This window comes from Leptinotarsa decemlineata, unplaced genomic scaffold, assembly GCF_025532065.1.
Source record: "Leptinotarsa decemlineata unplaced genomic scaffold, Ldec_3_MD MMD2_tig00000199_RagTag_RagTag, whole genome shotgun sequence".
NCBI lineage: Eukaryota > Metazoa > Arthropoda > Insecta > Coleoptera > Chrysomelidae > Leptinotarsa > Leptinotarsa decemlineata.
The window spans coordinates 13,206,686-13,228,053 of NW_027412544.1; the positions used below are offsets into that span (position 1 = coordinate 13,206,686).

Consider the following 21,368-nt stretch of genomic DNA (forward strand, 5'->3'; position numbering starts at 1 on the left):
AATTGTTCTATCAACATTCTGTATTCAATGTAACATATCCATTGACATAACCAAGTTATCGTTGAAAACAAATGAGATTTTGAGAGTGACAGAAAATGAAGAATTTTTGAAAAAAAAATAATTTTTAAATTTTTTTCGAGCTCAGATATGATCGAGCACAATTCTAAGTGGAGTATAACAATGTTGTTATCTCTATGTCAGAACCACAGAAGAAAGAACAATAATTAGATTTATAGGATACCTTGTTCTTTTGGAGAAAATTATACTGGTGAAACATGCATGAGAATGAACAATGTTTGCAACAATGTAATATACCTAACTATAACTTGGTATCATTTGCAGATCCAAGCATGTGCAGGGTGGTGTGGACATATTTATTCGTAGTAATATCGAACATAAACCTCTTGAACCTGAAAAATTTTGTATTGAGCGTAATTTTGAAGTATGTGGCATCGAACTCCTTATCTCAAAAACTGCCACTGTCTATAGATCTGCTTGCATTGAAGATTGCTCTGTTTTCTTGGGTGAGCTTGAAAAACTTTTAATCTTTTTTTCACAAAAATATACGCGGCTATATAATATTACTCGGAGACTTCAACATAATCTTCTTGAGACCTTCTTCGAATCTCACTAATCTGATTTGTCTAACACATTCTTTTGGACTTGAGGCTACTATCAAAGAATATACCAGAGTTGATAATGGTTCAAAGAGCTGTATAGACAATATACTCACAAACTTTAATGAAAACAGCTATGAATCTGGCGTTATTGATCCATGCGTCTCTGATCACTATGCGCAATTTATAAATATGAATAATATCAAGCAGGTTACAAATGTCCCTCAATTCAGAAGAAGTATAAAATCTTCAGGTATTCTCGAACGACAAACTTCGTTACAAAAGTTAATTGGAGCATATTCAACGACAATATCTCTTCTGAAGTTATGGTAGATTTTCTATTGAATCTTTATGTAAGTCTAGTCCATAAATTATTTCCCCTTAAAAAAGTCTTCAGTGAATCCAACAGAACCCTTGTTAGCTAGTTCAACGATGACTTAAGGAAAATGTGAGATACAACTCATTCCATAAAAACAATCTATGACGTGACTAACGATCCTAATCATAGACAAGTTTTTAAATATGTTAACAATGTATATCATAAGGCTATTTTGGAATCGAAAAGGTCTGCTTTTGATAAATTCATCAGTGACTCAGATATTGAAGTCAGAGATAAATGGAAACTCATCAACTTTGAAAAAAATAAAACTAACTCTCGTAAAACCTGTGGTGATATCACACCTCATGAATTTAATACGTTTCTTAATACTATATCTGAAACTATAATCAATCAATTTTCGTCTAATAATAATATTGCTTGCCCATCATCTGGAACCTGCTTCAGCAGCATATTTCTTCTTTAAACTGGTGGCCACCTCTGAAGTCTTCAATGCCATCAATGAGTTTAAAAAATTCCAGTTGCTTTGATGTCTATAATAAAAACCAAGTTCTTTCTTGATTGAACCACTCACATACCTTTTCGATGTAGTATGTATAAGAGAGGATACTTTCCCAGATAAATTTAAAATCAGTAAGGTCACTCCAGTTTTTAAAAAGGGTGATATAAACCTTCTTAAAAATCATCGAACCATCTCCATCGTCCCTATATTTGGAAACAAATTTGAAATAATTCTTAAAAAGACTATATCTCTATTTTGATATTAACAATATCCTCAACACGGATCAATATGGCTTTAGAAAATCTTGTTCTACTATACAAGATGTTGTTCATGTGGTCAAGAGCATAGTAGGTGGTTTTGAACAAAAACAGCATAGCTCGGCAAGATTGTGCGATTTGAGCAAAGTATGTGACTGTGTCTCTCACCACAATGTACTAATGAAACTGAATGAATACAGAATCAGAGGAGTTGTACTTTCTCTATTTAGCGTCTACTTGTTCTTGTCGTAAACAATGCGTTGATCTTGGTGAAAATAGAACGTCGGATCTTTTTACCAATCGAATCTGGAGTACCACAGGGTTTCGTTTTGGGACCTCTGTTGTTCATCATTTACATAAATGACTTCTTCTTCCACTTATCACCATATATATGCGAAATCTATGCCGATGATACAAATCTTCTGTGTACTAACCAAAACTGTGAGAACTTGCTCGCCACAATGAAAACTGTGGTAAATCAGGCTGAGAAATGGTTCCATGCTAACCTTTCAAAACTGAATATAGACGAAACTCAAACTATCACATTCTCTACAAATAATAATATAGCGAAACGTGAAACTGCCAAACTACTAGGCATCACCCTAGAGGATACTTTGAATTAGGCTCGAAACTCTCTAAATATCTATTTCTACTCAGGCAATTGAAGAATTTTGTCAACTTGTACACTCTTATATCAGCATAGTATGCAATTTTCCATTCCCATGTTAGCTACGGAACTTTACTTTGGGTAAATTTCCCCAATGCTGAGAAAATACTCTTACTACAAAAGCGAGCTAAACATAATGACAGTACCCTGTATCTGTATCTATTGGAAATCTATATCTATTGGAAATTCATAACTACAAAAATGAACATTTGATCAATTCACAGGTTCATGAACATAACACTAGAGGTGCCAATCTCTTAAGACAACGCAGGCTGAAACTATACAAATCCTCGATCAATACACACAATGTTAATATTTATAATATATTTCCACCCACTGTTGAAGATATACCTATATTCAGTTTCAAGAGGTTTCCCAAAAATTTCTTGACAACTCATTGTTTTTATAGTGTCAACGAGTACCTGGCTACACCAACTCACTTGTTTGAATCTGAATCATTTCAATTGTGGCCCTTAATTACCATATATTTTTTTTATTTTGATAACCATATCATTTACATCATGTTTGTATGTCCCGTATTCATTTGCGTCACCTATGGTGATAGTTGTGTTTTTTTTAATTTCAGTTGTAACCTATTTGGAATGTTTGTTGTTGGTTGTTCATGAGTTTGTATGGCTCAAACGTTATTGTTTTGAGTTGCTAAAAATGTATTTTGTTTTCACATAACGTGGTTGAATAAACTATCTATATCTCTATCTATCTATTGACGGAATCAAATTTGAATACATTTTGAAATCAGACGATCAATATCGAGTTGAAAGAAGGATGAATGCCATTGAACCCCACTCTAAGAGACGATAGCTCAAAGAATCAGCGTATATCCCTTCATCTGAAGATGGGTATATTCCAAAAAACATTTCGGGAATGGACCGTATTTGGCTACCCATATTGAAGAAATCTATGAATAATGGCTAAAATGTAACAGACTGATATCAGAAAACACCTTGTACTACACCGAATATTTCTGAAGTCGATCAACAACAAAGACAACAATCTCACATTCCAAAATTTGTTCGACATCTGTCAGGGACATTTGAGAATCGAGCGATTAAGAGAAATAATCGAATATATAAATAGGTTTCTTTCAATTCTGAAGACGGAATCAGATTTTTGCCTCCGAAAAGTTCCGATGCGTACCTGTGAAATTTTTCTTTTTTTTGATGGGCAAAATCATTGAATACAGCAGGTTACCAATGAATAAAATATTTTTATTTGTTGAAGTACTTTGAATGCACGCAGTAACTCATAAGTAGTACTTATAATCGTTTGCCCTTTCTTCACCTACATAAAGTTCTGCAATATGAATTTTTTCAAAATGATAAAAGGTAAAAATACTAAAAAAATGTTAAAAAACTTCAATTATCTCCACAAAATAATGACTTCCGTTCAATAAATCTAAAATTTTCAAAAAGTCGTCTACATCAAGTAATCCTTATTCATTTTTTTTTGACTTGGTCATAACCAAATTTTCCTTAATCATTCAAGAAGCAAAGCATATGTGTTAAAAATTGAATCAGAGTCAGAAAACTCATTTTAAATTCGTGCTCATCTGAGATCACATATTAATTTTGTATTTGAACCAAACATTATTTGCTTGTTGCTGTTACCCTGATAAGTTACTGTGTGAATTCAGAGTATTTTTCACAAAAGAAAATGTTCTATATCTCAGTAACTTGTATTCAATAATTTGTCTGCTAAAAAAAGAACTAAGAGATCATACAGATACCTATCTTAACGTTCCAAAAGCTGAAATCTGCCCCCGTCTTCAGAATTGGAAAAAATTCAAGGATATTTGCCGATGTTCATTCGCTGATACACTTTGTTCCTGAACTCCCACAACATATATAACAGAAGTTTTTTTGATACTTTCTACGTTTCTTTTCCTTCAGGTGAAATCAAATAATACAAGTTAGTGGCAAATAGAATATTTTTCTTATTAAAAATACTCTGAATCCACGCTTACTTGCTATACTTATCGAGGTGAACTTAAATGTTTGTCCTTTCTACAAATATGAAGCTCTTCATCACAGTTTTCATGTTTCTTGAGATGTGAAAATTGAAAATATCAAAAGAAAGTTTATGAAAACTCTGATTTCCTTCACAAAAGTTACTTTGATTTTATGATAAATCCATATTTCAACAAACCTCAGCTTTTTTGAATAATTTATTTGCTATAATCTTCGTACTCTCTTCCATATCTTTGCCTGGGCCAAATGCTATGCAGTATTTTGCTGTATTATTACAAGTGCTTGTAATGCCATCGCAAGGTTCCCCTGTATTGATACATTTTGGTCCATTTGTATTGGGTGAAACATCTCCCAAGTTGGTCGACGCGAAAGCTCCAACAAATCCACTCTGAAATCAAATACCATATATCAAATTGATTTTGAACAAAGTCCTATTGGCATCGTAAATTTAAGAATTGAAATTGAAATTAAAATCAAGTATAGTGGTGCCTGTTCCTAAAGTCTTAAATGCTATAACTGGACATTGTTTCAGACCCATAAACACTTTTCTCCCATTGCGGAAAATTATTGAAACAGAAGTACATGATTAATTGCTACAATATTGTTCTACAAATAAGCTCCTTCTTGGCAACCAATCAGGCTTTCCTGAAAATAATTTCTGCGAAACATATCTACAGGTTACAGTGTCTAAATGGAAACAATTATTCGATGATAATAAATATATAGTGGCAATATTCTTAAATTTCAAACGGGCCTTTGAAACTATAGACAGCCATATATTAATGGAAAAAATTTAATATTATGGCCTGAAAGGCACTAATTTGAAGTGCTTTGAAGCATACTTGAGAGCAATAGATTCCAAATAACTAAATATAATAATTCAGTTTCAAACAAGGTCATTATTATTCATCATATATCTCATCATATATGTGGATGATATTAACTATGTGCAGGGCTAAGCTTTTTTGAACCTTCTCGCCAATGACACTCTGATTGCTTGCTATGGAGATAACTTTAATGAAAATGTGAGGAGATTGAATGGAGTTTTGAATGATATTGAAAACATAGGCTATGGTATTGAATAATAGGTTTAAATTGTCAAATATAAATTACAACACAATCAACTTAGTACTTGGAGATGGAAGGGTAGAATGGGTACACGAATTCAAGTATTAAGGATGCATAATTGATGAATAAATACATCTGCAATAAAATTTCAACAAAAGTTATTTTTTCACAAGAATTTCTGCATAACTTTTTTTATCTACCCGAACAACTGTATATAAAGTGGTTATCCAGCCACATTTTAATTACTGTTCTTCTAATTTATATCTTTTCCAAAAAAATTAAATCTTAATGTTGCAAAAATTGCAGAGTAGAGGAATCAGAGTAATTTTACATTGCTACAGATACACCCCAATAAAAATAATGCTCGCAGCATTGAAATGGCAATCAGTAGATCAAAGACTGTATTATATGTCCATGTCATTTGTCTTTAAAATCACAAGGGATATGTTTCCTGAAAACTTCAATCAATTTGTTACATACAACAATGAAATCTATAACTATAATACACGTTCCACACATAATTTTCATACGAATAGGACAAAGCTGAAGAGTTCAAAGAAATCTATATTTTTTGAATATTTTGATTGAATGAATAATATCAATTACCTGAGAGAAATACAACAATGTATTACGATATATTACTTCAAAACGAAATTGTTATCATACATTCTATCAGATCAGCTTCTGACTGTAGGATGTCACTACTGTTTGATATTATACATAAAGTTCCTCATGTATCAGAAAAAAGGTAATGAATTTGGTGATAGTTAACACGCATGAATTATTATGTCCCGGAATTTTCAGCTCCCAGTGAGGCGAATATCGTCCAAAAAGAAGTAAAAAAACGGACGAAATATCAAGAACTCTATCCAGGCCACTTTGTCATGTGGTTGTTCTGATTATTGGTGTCCTTGGTGGAATGATGCCCTCCCTACTTTCGAATATCAAGATCATTCCGGCTTGCTGCACTAATGCAGAAATCTTACGCTAGTTGCACACACACCGATTTTGGACGGCCGACTTTGTACCGGTGGTCCAAATTCCAATAGTGAACCACATGTGGGAACGGGACCTGGCACACACGCCGATCGGTGATTGTCGCCGGTAAAATACCGGTGAGCAGCCGTCCACTGCCACTGTATCGCCGGCAGTACCGTGAAGTAGTGGCGTACATGACTAAATACACTCTTGCATACTCAACGGTTTTTTACCGACCACTCCAGTCTCGAATGCTCGGTGAAATTGTAGTTACTACGCATTAACTTCGTTTTGATATTGCGTGCTAATTACGACAACACAGCAACTGATTGTTTGACCGATAAAAATCCGGTGAGTGTGCAAGCGTTACGCTAGTGGCACACACACCGATTTTAGACGGCCGACTTTGTACCGGTTATCCAAATTCCAATAGTGAACCACATGTTGGAACGGGACCTGGCACACACGCTGACCGGTGATCGTCGCCGGTAAAATACCGGTGAGCAGCCGTCCACTGCCACTGTACCGCCGGCTGTACCGGGAAGTAGTGGCGTACATGACTAAATACACTCTTGCATACTCACCGGTTTTTTACCGACCATTCCAGTCTCGAATGCTCGGTGAAATTGTAGTTACTACGCATTAACTTCGTTTTGGTAGTGCGTGCTTATTACGATAACAAAGCAACTGATTGTTTAACTGACAAAAATCCGGTGAGTATGCACCCGCTACCAATAAAATATCGGCCGACTTTATACTGGCCGTTCAAAATCGGTGTGTGTGCAACTAGCGTTAGCCTGAACGAAACAGAAGGCTGTCATTCTTGGCTTACTACGCTTGCTTAGGGCACATGATTCTAGAACCAATGATAACCTACTCCACAGTCTGGGGAGTGGTCATTGGTTGGTAATGCTGGCGCTCCCTCCTGAATGTATTGGGTGTTCGGGGGATAGGGTTCGACCAGCGCAACTTCAGGTGAAACAATAATAATAATTATAAATTCATTCGAGCGAAAAAAACATGAAATAATATAGGCACGCGTAGTATATAAAATACAGCACTACGAGAAGAATGGAAATGAGCAGTCAATAGAATTTTAACATATAAACATCAATTGTAATTAACCTAATTTATTGTGGAAACATTTTTCATAATCGAAGGATGGATGCTGTATTGCCTATGACATGAAAAAATATCGATCGAAATATTTTGAAGTTTTTCAAAAGATAACAATATTTCATTTTTAATGTATCCTAGTAATGTAACCATTGAGATATTCCATAGTTTATACTTATAAAGGGATACCGAGTTGAGTGTTTCAAATGAGTATGACAAAATTTCAATAATCTCGGCTACAAGATATGAATGACACCACTGCCCTATTGTTTTCAACATACTGTGTAGATTTAGGGAATATTCTTTGGATCTAGTAGAATAGCAATATTTGATGTCTTTGATGATATATTAATTTTTGTGTATAATGCCAAATAAGAAACAGATAACTAGTGAATATTTAGTACTTCAGCGTCTTTAAAACAGTTGATCACATTTTCCAGTGATTACCTTCAAAATTCATTTATGCATGGTAGCACCACCATATAACACCACCACATGCTATGATAACATAAATGAAATGAATTTTTATTAACGCATAATATATTATCTTACCATACTCAATACTATTTTTTCAATATCTGATTTGAATACCTTGCTCATTTATCACATTATCAATTTGCATATTTCATTTTAGGTGTCAATCAAAATATATTCCTGGAAACTTAACTTCCTTATCTAATTCAATTATCATCGTTTTATTTCCATTTTCAAACAAGATTTTCGTGAATTGAGGTACATTTGATTCGGAGCAGGTGAAGGTTGCATAAATGGTTCGTTTCAAATCGATGGTGAGTAGTTTTTCACTTAGGAAATCCACTATTGTAATATTGTTGGATAATATAACCGTGTTACTCTCAAATGAATCCTTTTCACCTACAGGTAAGTTGAAAATATCATCAATGTAAATCAATATAACAAAATCTGACCGAGAACTTTTCCTTCTGGAACATCATATTGAACATTTTTCTTACCACTCATTATGTTTTCAATTTCAACCCATTTTCGATATTGAGATTTAATCAGGTATAGGTATTGTGAAGTACAAACATTTTCTGTAATTTTTCAACTTTTCATATGCGGAGCCCCGAAAATGTCGGTAAACGAATATTCGAAGTCAAATCAGAATACAATTACAATGAGTTATGAGATAAAAACAATACATATAGAATTAGCTGAAGTAAAAAGATTTAATCTCAGAGATGGAACGGTTAAAAATGTCGAGCTGATAACGTCCTGAATTGCATTTGACACACATGTTATGCAGAGGTGAACGTTTCAGAATATTTTTGTATGTGGTATTGGCCGATAAAAAAGATTAACCACTCTATAGGTTGGTCTAGGCATCGTCCATAGATATTCTAATTAGAATTAGAATTAGAATATCTATGGACGATGGTCTAGGTACATTGAAATTAAGTTTTTGCAGAATCTGTTGGTAAATCATTAAATTATTAATCAGTTTTAAAAGAAAAATTGTGGAGTGACAATCACGACGGCAACACAAGCTATTCATAGCATGTCTAGCTAACAATTTATCATGTGGAAATCCTATTGGTGGATAGATATTGTCTGATCTATTGGAGAGAAGTTTAAGGAAACGACGTTGTACTGATTCAACTTTTTCTATATACAACTGATGAGATGGATTCCAGATTACGGACGCATATTCTAATTTTGATCTGACGAAAGCATGTATCAGGTTTTTGATGTAGATGGATCCGAGAAAACTCTGGAGGTTCATGCAATGAATCCATACATTCTGTTTGCAGCAGACAGAGTGGTTACAATGTGTGGTACGAAAGAAAGTTTTGAATTTCATCAGTTTAGACTTCCATTGTAGGTATATTATAATATAAATTAATTTGAAATCCCTGGAAGAATACAGGGTGTCCCTGGACTTCCTCTTTTCCTCTCGGGAATGTATAGATGGGGTCAAAATATCACCAGTACTTCATATAACTTTTTTTCCTAAAATCCTTCGTTACCAAGTAACGGGCCCTCGAAGTTACAAAATGAAAAATGTTTTTCTTTGATAACTTTTCAAGTGAATATTCAAAATCATCCAAATTTTGGTAATTGACTGAACAAATGAATTCCTTCGATGAGCTTTCATGCAGGAGTCAGTTGTTTTGCTACAAAGTCAGGAACGGACTACCCCCGATGGTCCACACCCCAAAACTTTGAAATGACAGATATTTTTCAATATTTTCCAACAAATTAAGGTTACTTGGACAATTTTATGAATAAAAGTACTCGTGTGGAAAGTCGATCGGAGCAACGAGTCTTGATAAAAATGTAGTTTCACTCGACGACATCAAACCCGCTCGTCCACCATTATTTGAAATGAATAATTATCAAAGCAGAAATAATAATGATAACGTTAATTCAACAACATTTATCCTGAGATGTCTACCATTATTCGAAAATATTAGTTTTTAAGGAAAATGGAAATGATAGGTAAAATGTTCATAACGAATTTTTATAATGCAAACACGAAACTCAAGAGCCTCAAGAGCAAACAGAAATGAAAAATCCGCTACAGAAACTGCTCGATATGACCACCTTCTCTCTCTATACATTTTCTTAGTCTGCGAAGACACCCTCTCTGTACTTGAAATAGCATTCCAGGGTCGTTTCGTATGGCTTCACAATGTAATGTTATTCTATTCAACAATGCATCTCTTGTGTGAATAGGTGTAGCGTAAACAAGGCTTTTTAGATGCCCCCACAGAAAGAAATCCAATGGATTTAAATCCGGAGACCGCGATGGCCATGAATATGGCCCACCTCTACCAATCCATCTATTGTGGAAAATATGGTTCAGATGGTCACGCACAATCAAACTAAAATGAGGAGGAGCGCCATCATGCATAAACCACATATCTCTTCGGGTTTGCAATGGAACATGTTCCAAAAGTCCATTCAAATCGTTCTGAATGAACTCCAAATAACGTTCTCCATTCAATCGGTCCTGTAGAACTAATGGTCCTATAAGATGGTTTCCTATGATACCAGCCCAAACATTCACGTTGAATTTCCGTTGGTGTTTGGTTTGCAATATCCCATGGGGATTTTCTTCGGCCCATATATGGAGATTATGAGAGTTGATACCTCCATCTCTACTGAAACCTGCTTCATCAGTGAATAAAACTCGATTAATAAAAGTCATATCCTCTCTTTGCCTATCCATGAACCAATTGGCATATTCCAGTCGTGCTGGAAAATCTTGAGGTGTCATGGCATGTACCTTCTGGATGTGAAATGGGTGGAGCAGTTGTTCCCTAATTATTCTATGAATAGTGGACTTGGATGTATGGAACTGTTCTGATAGATTTCTGATGCTCATTGAAGGATCATCAGCGACGGCTTCCAAAATATTTTCCTCCAATACAACGGTACGTACAGTCCTAGGAGCGCCCTCACCACCTCGTTTTGGCAAAACTGTACCTACAATAATATCGAAATAAAACAACGTGCTCAAATTAATTATCAATTATTACATACCTGTCTCCCTCAAGCTGCGATCGACACGCTCGAATGTTTCTCTTGACGGTACCGTTCGATTGGGAAAATGCTCGGAATACAGACGACGAGCTTCTGCAGCATTACAAAATGCTCGTCATAAAATACATGCATATCTGCATATTCATTGAATGTAAACTCTTCGGCCATATCAAAAAAATTCAAAATATCCTATAGAATATTGACAATACAATGATAGTCATATGACAACGCACCACTCAACAAAACAAAATCGCATTCCAGTTTCTTATTTTTTAACAAAACTTTCTAAAAGGTTTTTTTGTCAACATCTGTGAAAGAAATATTATTCCCTGGATATTTTTCACCTGATCATGTGCAGCCGTTTTTGTAGTTCATTCGTTTGCTTTCTATTAGTATAGTAAATATTTTTCCGATGTGCGTTTTTTCAGCTAAATTTAGATTCGTGTTAAAGAATTTCTCCCATAAAATTATAATTATCAGTGAAACTCCTCAACAGTTTAGCTGTGAAGAAGAATTTGAAACATTCGAATGTTGAGTTTCATGAGATTCAGATAACTGATCAACACGAAACGTGATTATTCCACACGTATTATGTACATACAAAATATGGAATGAATTCGAAATTTTATAGTAGAGTAGCTTGTTAGTTTAAAAACACCACGAATCTACAGAACTTGATATTTCTTTTGAAAAAATATCTGCCATCACAATTGTGACTTAAACTTCCATATAGGTACTGTACTTTTTGTTTACGACTTCATTTTAGCATACTTTGTATTATTCCTGTTATAAATGTTGTTGAATTAACGTTATCATTATTATTTCTGCTTTGATAATTATTCATTTCAAATAATGGTGGACGAGCGGGTTTGATGTCGTCGAGTAGAACTACATTTTTATCAAGACTCGTTGTTCCGATCGACTTTCCACACGAGTACTTTTATTCATAAAATTGTCCAAGTAACCTTATTTTGTTGAAAAATATTGAAAAATATCTGTCATTTCAAAGTTTTGGGGTGTGTACCATCGGGGGTAGTCCGTTCCTGACTTTGTAGCAAAACAACTGACTCCTGCATGAAAGCTCATCGACGGAATTCATTTGTTTAGTCAATTACCAAAATTTGGATGATTTTGAATATTCACTTGAAAAGTTATCAAAGAAAAACATTTTTCATTTTGTAACTTCGAGGGCCCGTAACTTGGTTACGAAGACTTTTAGGAAAAAAGTTATATGAAGTACTGGTGATATTTTGACCCCATCTATACATTCCCGAGAGGAAAAGAGGAAGTCCAGGGACACCCTGTATATAAATATTAAAAAGATTAACCAAAAAATAACAATTTTATTAAACAGACAACTGGAATTACAAAGAAATAACATACAAGCAACAACAAAAATAATTAAAAATTGAAATATTGATACAAACTGAAAATTAAAAAATTGCAAAATATTATTAAGAAAAAATTAAAAAATAAAAATTCAAAGATTCCAAACCAAGATTCGATTGTTTCGATTGTTAGTATCCACAATCGTTTTCGGGTAATAATTGAACTTATTCATTCGAAATCTGACTGTTTATAGGTCATTCGAGTGCTTTCACCTATCCCCTCTTCCCTCTCACCGCTTCATTGGTTTTAGCGGGAGATGACCGTTTGGCGGGAGTTGGTCGTTTTTCGCTTGATTAGCGTACGTTACGTATCTCTACGCTAGCTTGACTAAATGCGTTGTTGGACAACATATATGCGGCTTCTTTGAATTTTCTCCTAAACCAGTGTTCCTCTTTGTGGATGATGTCAGCTTGAGCCCACTTGATGTTATGTTGATGAGTCCAAACATGCTCTGCTATTCCGGATTTGCTGGTTTCCCCTCGCTGTTTGTGTTTCTTGTGCTCAGCAATGCGTACTTTCAATGGCCTCTTAGTTTCACCGAAGTATGATTTTCCGCACTCGCAAGGTATCCGGTATATGCAATTCTTGGAACGCAGTCCGCGTTTGATGGCCTGGTTTTCGTGAGGCTGTTACAGATAGTGTTCCCAGATATGAAGCAGGTCCTGATGTTATACTTGGACCCAATCCTTCTCATCCTTTCTGATAATCCTCTGATGTAGGGAAGTACAAGTACTGGTTGTGGCGGCTTCTCTTCCTTGTGGAGCTCTTGCTGTCTTCTAGCTAAAGCCTATTCTACCATAACTCTGGAGTAACCATTCCGTTGAAGGTAATTTTAGATGATGTCCAATTCCTTTTCGAGACCTTCCTTTGTATTACAGAGCCCGAAAGCACGGTCTAGTAGAGTCTTGATGATTCCTCTCTTAGTCGATTGTTGGTGGTTGGATTTCTGGTTCAGATACTCGAATTTAACATCTAGATCGGTGAATGTGAGAGGCCGTTGAAGTGGTATATCGTTAACTGAATATTGATATGTGAATGGACGATTTTTCAGTATGTACGTCATTACATTACATTTACACGCGTTTAAAGGAAAATTGATTGCGAAAATACCATTGCTCAACACGTTCTGCACATGCATCTTCTACATTCAATTATATCTGTGGACAGTTGGTTCGATTGAGTAAATTGAATAAATTCATAGGTTTTGCAAGTGTGCGTCACTCCTGAGATTTTTTTTTGTGAAAATTATACCTTTGTGTGGTAGAAAACAGTGAACATATTTTATTTACAAGCTCATACGTAATTCAATAGTCATTTGCTCATTGAGAATCTTGATATCATTAGACATTATTGAAACATGGCTCGTGATTGATATTGCGAAGTATTTTCATGTCTGTAGATGCAGAACAGATGCAAAGTTAAACTAGCATTGCAGGAAAATATTTGAAATGGTAAAAATGCGGTGCCCCTTACGAAGAGACTACACATGCCGTTTTTTTGTCGTGTGGTAACATTGGTAAAACTAAAGGGAACTGAAAATGTTGTTTCTGGTTTTCTACGAATAAAATTGTTATTTCAGAAAATATGAAAAAATGGGGAATGAAGCGATGTTACAATGAGTCTTTGAATAAACATTTCGTGTGGTTGAAGACCATAACTCAATTCACTTTAAATTTTTGAAATCAACTCTGCTCTGCCGTGTTAGGGATCACACGGTCGGTCGGTAGCTAAGCGGTTCGGGGTGGGTTATTTGTTCACTCACTCGAATTGACTGCCGTGTTGGTCGGTGGTTCAAGCCCTATTCTGAACGATCGATCTTCACTTGCTATCGTCCATCCCGTGTTAGGAATCACACGTTAAAAGGTAAGACCTCGTTAATCCTTAGCTCGCACAAGTTTCAACTTCTGAGAGTTTTCGTTCGTATGGGGGCGACAGCTGATTAACGGAAAAACAGATTTTGAACAGATTTAAAGAGATTAATAAACCCAATGTTATCTCTCTTGATGAACAAGTACAGTTTGATTGAAAAAAGTTTCTCAATTCCCATGAGTTTAATTAAATTTCTCCTGCCTTTATCTTCCATAAACCCTTATTTTATTCATTTCATTGGTTAGGTTCTACAGTTGTTACTTAGGCTGTCTAGTTGTTTGATACCTTTTTCTTCATTCCACGTATGGGCGATAGATGTCTCGCATCTGGTGTTGCTGATCATGATAATTGTTCTTCCTACTGTACTGATTGATCTCTCAGTTAAACTCATAGGATTACTTCAACTAATTATTGAAACAAGATGACATGTAGAGATGGTATGAGATCTGTTTGCTCAGAACACTAGTTGATATGTAGGTAGTGGCCCTTCTTCTGTTGTGGTCTGTGCGTGCAGGTCTCTTGTCACTGTTCAATGTCATCTCGACTTCATTTCTTTATATATTTTAGTCGATTCTTCTTTCTTCTCATCCAATTCAATTCGGATCTCTTTCATTAGAATCCGTTTTCATGTGGAGTTTTTTGATTTTGATGATAAATTGGTGGGTATACTTCAGCTAGGATATTATAAACTTCCTTAATATTACTAAATATACAAATTTTCACTAAACTAGTTAACTGTTTCATTTTCTTTATAATTAACATATATCACTGTGACCAGATATTTATTGGTAACATGTGATGATTTTCTTTTCTCCATTAAAACCTCTTCTTCTCCATATAAGTGATTGAATACTTCATTGTATTAAATATTGGTATGTTGTTCTTTTTTAATTGAATTTTTAACGAATTAGCTGATGATGAACCTATATGGGTTCGAAACACATACTGATTGGTGGTTTTACCGTTCTAACATCTGAGGGTGATATTAAATTGTGAAGACGACTGAGTTTTTCTGCGTTTGTTTGAAGGTAGTTGACAATGTTCCGTGGTGCATTTCATTATTTCGAACTTCCATTGTCTAACGACAACATTGTTGAAACGATGAGATCACATCACAATTCATTGGTTCATTGGTATACTTACTTTTTTACAGCGTTTAATTTAAAATAACTACCATTATCAATGACAATTTCTTATTTGAAGCGGAAAGTACTTCAATTCAATACAATTATTCAATCTAGGATTGGTTAGTGATGAAAATATTTTTAACCAGAATTGTTCTTCATGGGAAATTGTCTACAAACTAAGAATTTCTATAAAATCTACCAAGAACAAAAAAGAAATACAAATGCTATAGGATACGAAGAGTTCATCAGCTTGATGAATGGAATTACGGAAGGAAAATACGATTTGCGAAGTGGTTAAGACGTAGAAATAGGGAAGTTGGAAATATCAAAAAAAATAATATCAACGGACAAATCGAAATTCACCAACATTGGTTGGTGGTCAGAAACATCTATTATAGGTAGGAATTTCGGAACAATCATACTAGGTCCTTTTATTACGATGAGCAGTCAAATGTTGAAATGTATCTACATTTTTTATCCAATGAGTTTGATGGCTACTCAGGTAAATTGCCACAGAATTTCCGCTGTAATATAATATTTTCAATAAGACAGTGGCACTCCATATAATATAGCAAGTGTTAGGTGCCATTTAAAGCGATATTCTCAACAAAATTGATTGGAAACACTGGACCAAGTGCCTGACCAGTTCGAACCCCAAACCTCATTTCTGAGATTTTCTGTTTGGTATACATCTCGAACAAAATATACCTAATAGCATTACATCCATCGAAGTCATGCCCAAAATTTTATGGACCGAAAACATTCAACGAACAGATCACCAAAAATTCCCAAAAATTCATTACAGAATGAATTGTTTTGCATTTGATTTTTGTCACTGATAATGCTACTCATTTTGAATGAAACGCTATGAAAATATCAAATATTATATACCACTGAATTGTAATTTTATCGCTTTATGTATATTTGTAATGGAAGAAACAGGTCCGTATTTAAAAAAAGGAAAATTGATAGTTGCCGTGTTGACACAAACCGTTCAACCAATAATTAATTGTTACACCGTTATAGTTTATTTCGAAGAAGATGAATTTTTTTTAATGTTTTCTGAAATGACATTTCTATTGAAAATATTGTATTGAAATTGTAATTGCTTGAAAAGATACCTTGAAGTTATCCTTAATTTCATAATTTATCAAAATTCAATCTCAATCAAATTGTTATCTTTGAAACTATTCAGCAATAACTTGAGTTATGATTTTATATCTTTCTGATTGATAGTATCAATGAATCTAAATATTAAAATTTCATTGAATATATTCGACACTATACAGGGTGTCCCTGGACTTCCTCTTTTCCTCTCGGGAATGTATAGATGGGGTCAAAATATCACCAGTACTTCACATAACTAATATGTCTAAAAGTCTTCGTAACCAAGTTACGGGCCCTCGAAGTTACAAAATGAAAAATGTTTTTCTTTGATAACTTTTCAAGTGAATATTCAAAATCATCCAAATTTTGGTAATTGACTAAACAAATGAATTCCGTCGATGAGCTTTCATGCAGGAGTCAGTTGTTTTGCTACAAAGTCAGGAACGGACTACCCCCGATGGTCCACACCCCAAAACTTTGAAATGACAGATATTTTTCAATATTTTTCAACAAAATAAGGTTACTTGGACAATTTTATGAATAAAAGTACTCGTGTGGAAAGTCGATCGGAGCAACGAGTCTTGATAAAAATGTAGTTCTACTCGACGACATCAAACCCGCTCGTCCACCATTATTTGAAATGAATAATTATCAAAGCAGAAATAATAATGATAACGTTAATTCAACAACATTTATAACAGGAATAATACAAAGTATGCTAAAATGAAGTCGTAAACAAAAAGTACAGTACCTATATGGAAGTTTAAGTCACAATTGTGATAGCAGATATTTTTTCAAAAGAAATATCAAGTTCTGTAGATTCGTGGTGTTTTTAAACTAACAAGCTACTCTACTATGAAATATCGAATTCATTCCATATTTTGTATGTACATAATACGTGTGGAATAATCACGTTTCGTGTTGATCAGTTATCTGAATCTCATGAAACTCAACATTCGAATGTTTCAAATTCTTCTTCACAGCTAAACTGTTGAGGAGTTTCACTGATAATTATAATTTTATGGGAGAAATTCTTTAACACGAATCTAAATTTAGCTGAAAAAACGCACATCGGAAAAAATATTTACTATACTAATAAAAAGCAAACGAATGAACTACAAAAACGGCTGCACATGATCAGGTGAAAAATATCCAGGGAATAATTATATTCCATTTCTTTCACAGATGTTGACAAAAAAACCTTTTAGAAAGTTTTGATAAAAAATGAGAAACTGGAATGCGATTTTGTTTTGTTGAGTGGTGCGTTGTCATATGACTATCATTGTATTGTCAATATTCTATAAGATATTTTGAATTTTTTTGATATGGCCGAACAGTTTACATTCAATGAATATGCAGATATGCATGTATTTTATGGACGAGCATTTTGTAATGCTGCAGAAGCTCGTCGTCTGTATTCCGTGCATTTTCCCAATCGAACGGTACCGTCAAGAGAAACATTCGAGCGTGTCGATCGCAGCTTGAGGGAGACAGGTATGTAATAATTGATAATTAATTTGAGCACGTTGTTTTATTTCGATATTATTGTAGGTACAGTTTTGCCAAAACGAGGTGGTGAGGGCGCTCCTAGGACTGTACGTACCGTTGTATTGGAGGAAAATATTTTGGAAGCCGTCGCTGATGATCCTTCAATGAGCATCAGAAATCTATCAGAACAGTTCCATACATCCAAGTCCACTATTCATAGAATAATTAGGGAACAACTGCTCCACCCATTTCACATCCAGAAGGTACATGCCTCAAGTACACCTCAAGATTTTCCAGCACGACTGGAATATGCCAATTGGTTCATGGATAGGCAAAGAGGGGATATGACTTTTATTAATTCACTGATGAAGCAGGTTTCAGTAGAGATGGAGTTATCAACTCTCATAATCTCCATATTTGGGCCGAAGAAAATCCCCATGGGATATTGCAAACCAAACACCAACGGAAATTCAACGTGAATGTTTGGGCTGGTATCATAGGAAACCATCTTATAGGACCATTCGTTCTACAGGACCGATTGAATGGAGAACGTTATTTGGAGTTCATTCAGAACGATTTGAATGGACTTTTGGAATATGTTCCATTGCAAACCCGAAGAGATATGTGGTTTATGCATGATGGCGCTCCTCCTCATTTTAGTTTGATTGTGCGTGACCATCTGAACCATGTTTTCCACAATAGATGGATTGGTAGAGGTGGGCCATATTCATGGCCATCGCGGTCTCCGGATTTAAATCCATTGGATTTCTTTCTGTGGGGGCATCTAAAAAGCCTTGTTTACGCTACACCTATTCACACAAGAGATGCATTGTTGAATAGAATAACATTACATTGTGAAGCCATACGAAACGACCCTGGAATGCTATTTCAAGTACAGAGAGGGTGTCTTCGCAGACTAAGAAAATGTATAGAGAGAGAAGGTGGTCATATCGAGCAGTTTTTGTAGCGGATTTTTCATTTCTGTTTGCTCTTGAGGCTCTTGAGTTTCGTTAGTTAAACGTGTTTGCATTATAAAAATTCGTTATGAACATTTTACCTGTCATTTCCATTTTCCTTAAAAACTAATATTTTCGAATAATGGTAGATATCTCAGGATAAATGTTGTTGAATTAACGTTATCATGTCGTCGAGTGAAACTACATTTTTATCAAGACTCGTTGCTCCGATCGACTTTCCATACGAGTACTTTTATTCATAAAATTGTCCAAGTAACCTTAATTTGTTGAAAAATATTGAAAAATATCTGTCATTTCAAAGTTTTGGGGTGTGGACCATCGGGGGTAGTCCGTTCCTGACTTTGTAGCAAAACAACTGACTCCTGCATGAAAGCTCATCGAAGGAATTCATTTGTTTAGTCAATTACCAAAATTTGGATGATTTTGAATATTCATTTGAAAAGTTATCAAAGAAAAACTTTTTTCATTTTGTAACTTCGAGGGCCCGTTACTTGGTAACGAAGGATTTTAGGAAAAAAAGTTATATGAAGTACTGGTGATATTTTGACCCCATCTATACATTCCCGAGAGGAAAAGAGGAAGTCCAGGGACACCCTGTATACTATATATCGAATTTGACCAAAATGTATTAACACGATTGATATTCTGTATTTTTCAAATTATGTGTCTGTTGCTTGCTTTCCATTGAGCATTTTCTTCATTTAGCGAACTAGCTACTGCTATCAAATTTGAGCTTCAATAGTTTTCTGATTGGTACGAACTATTCAATAAAACCGAAAATGCCTCGAGTCACCTATTAGACAAGTAGTTCACGAACACACGTAGAGAGTATGTCTAGAATTATTAACTCAAGAAAGTTCAAACTTCCGTGAGAGTTTCAGCGGAGATAAATTTCCGTGAAAACTCCAGACGTATATCTGTATAAAGGTGATGTTTGAAGAAATGTAGTTCTTAATGTTAGAGACCATATATTTGACAGGAAAATGATACGACTTTTGAAGTTTCTATACGAATTCCTTCGGGTTTTGAACGAGAAGACAAAACTTTTCATTTTATCCACATTCAATATCGCTGTCATCTATTTTCATCACGTTCTATTGAGAAACTTATGAAATGATATGAATTTAGAGTTCCGTGCTTAAACTTTAATGTTGTGTGAGCAAAATTATAAAACCGTCATACATTGAATAGACACCATATTGCTGAAAAAAGACCATTTGAGTCCAACAATGCATTCGTGGTTTTGCCAAGTAACAATAGAAAGTCCTATGGAAAATGAAAACAGAGGTATCTAGTGCTGGACGGTGAATGCTTTGTTTTCAAGCTATGGTCGACTTCAAATCTTGTTTTCTTAACAGATCACCTTTGAGAATCTCATTTATCAAAGATACTCGTCAATTGGGTCTTCTATCAATCCAATTGATGCTGTCTTCGTAATCAAAAATGTCATCGCATTTTATTGTCCTGGCTTATCCAATAAGTAAAATTGAGTCTAGCAATGCTTCGTGGCTCAGCCTAGCATCACTGAAGAAACCTATGTTGAGTTGAGATAGTGCTAGCTGGTGTTGGATCACGAATACTTTGTTTTAGGATTCTAGCTCCGTCTGGTTGCTTTGTAATGAAAGCTGCAGTAGAAGATCGGCGGTCGATGACCTTTTCTTGGTGAAAAATATAATTCATTGTTTCTCGCATATATTAAAAATCATATCTGCGCAATGAGGAAACCTTTTAAACATAGTTATCTTTTTGGGATTGGTGGTTCACATCAAGAAGCCCTGAAAATAGTATATTCCGACGATATTGATGAAATTGAGAATTATACGGAGCCCTCTGAATTGAGTGTCTTCACGAATGAGAAGTCACCTGTGAAAATCCAAAATCATAATAAAATGAGGAAAAATAGGGAAGAGGTACAGAATATTTGTAATGACGCAATCGAAAAATATGAACAGTCAAAATCTGTTGCGCTCAATATTTATAATGCCTTTGACCGTGTGTAGCTTGAAGGTTTGCTGGCCAAACTTCGATGCTATGACTTGTCTGATATTTTTATGTATGCCTCTTCAGCTACCTGAAAGAACGTTCCCTGCAAGTGGCCGTCGATGGATATCTCTCGAATACTTTTACTATATACTCTGCTCTTGTTCAGTCTCAATTGTCGTACGGGATAATTGGATGGAAAGGATGGGGATTGTTATTTGGTGAATTTTGATATAATTCAAAAGTGGATTTCAAAAGTAATACTTCAAAAAGGCACATACGCATGTGTTAGGAATCACACGTTAAAAGGTAAGACCTCGTTAATCCTTAGCTCGCACAAGTTTCGACTTCTGAGGGTTGTCGTTCGTAGGGGTGCGACAGCTGGTTAACGGAAAAA

The 21,368-nt window shown here is 34.9% G+C and overlaps 1 protein-coding gene across 3 annotated transcripts in view; it reads right to left on the bottom strand.

The window, feature by feature from the left end:
• The window catches only part of LOC111507386 (neutral ceramidase), a 394,484-nt gene that overhangs the window by 208,197 nt on the left and 164,919 nt on the right, over positions 1–21,368 (bottom strand). For all 3 annotated transcript variants that reach the window (XM_074172969.1, XM_074172968.1, XM_074172967.1), the window contains one exon: positions 4,547–4,756. In XM_074172969.1, the coding sequence (XP_074029070.1) occupies positions 4,547–4,756 (210 nt within the window). The remainder of the gene's footprint in view (positions 1–4,546; positions 4,757–21,368) is intronic.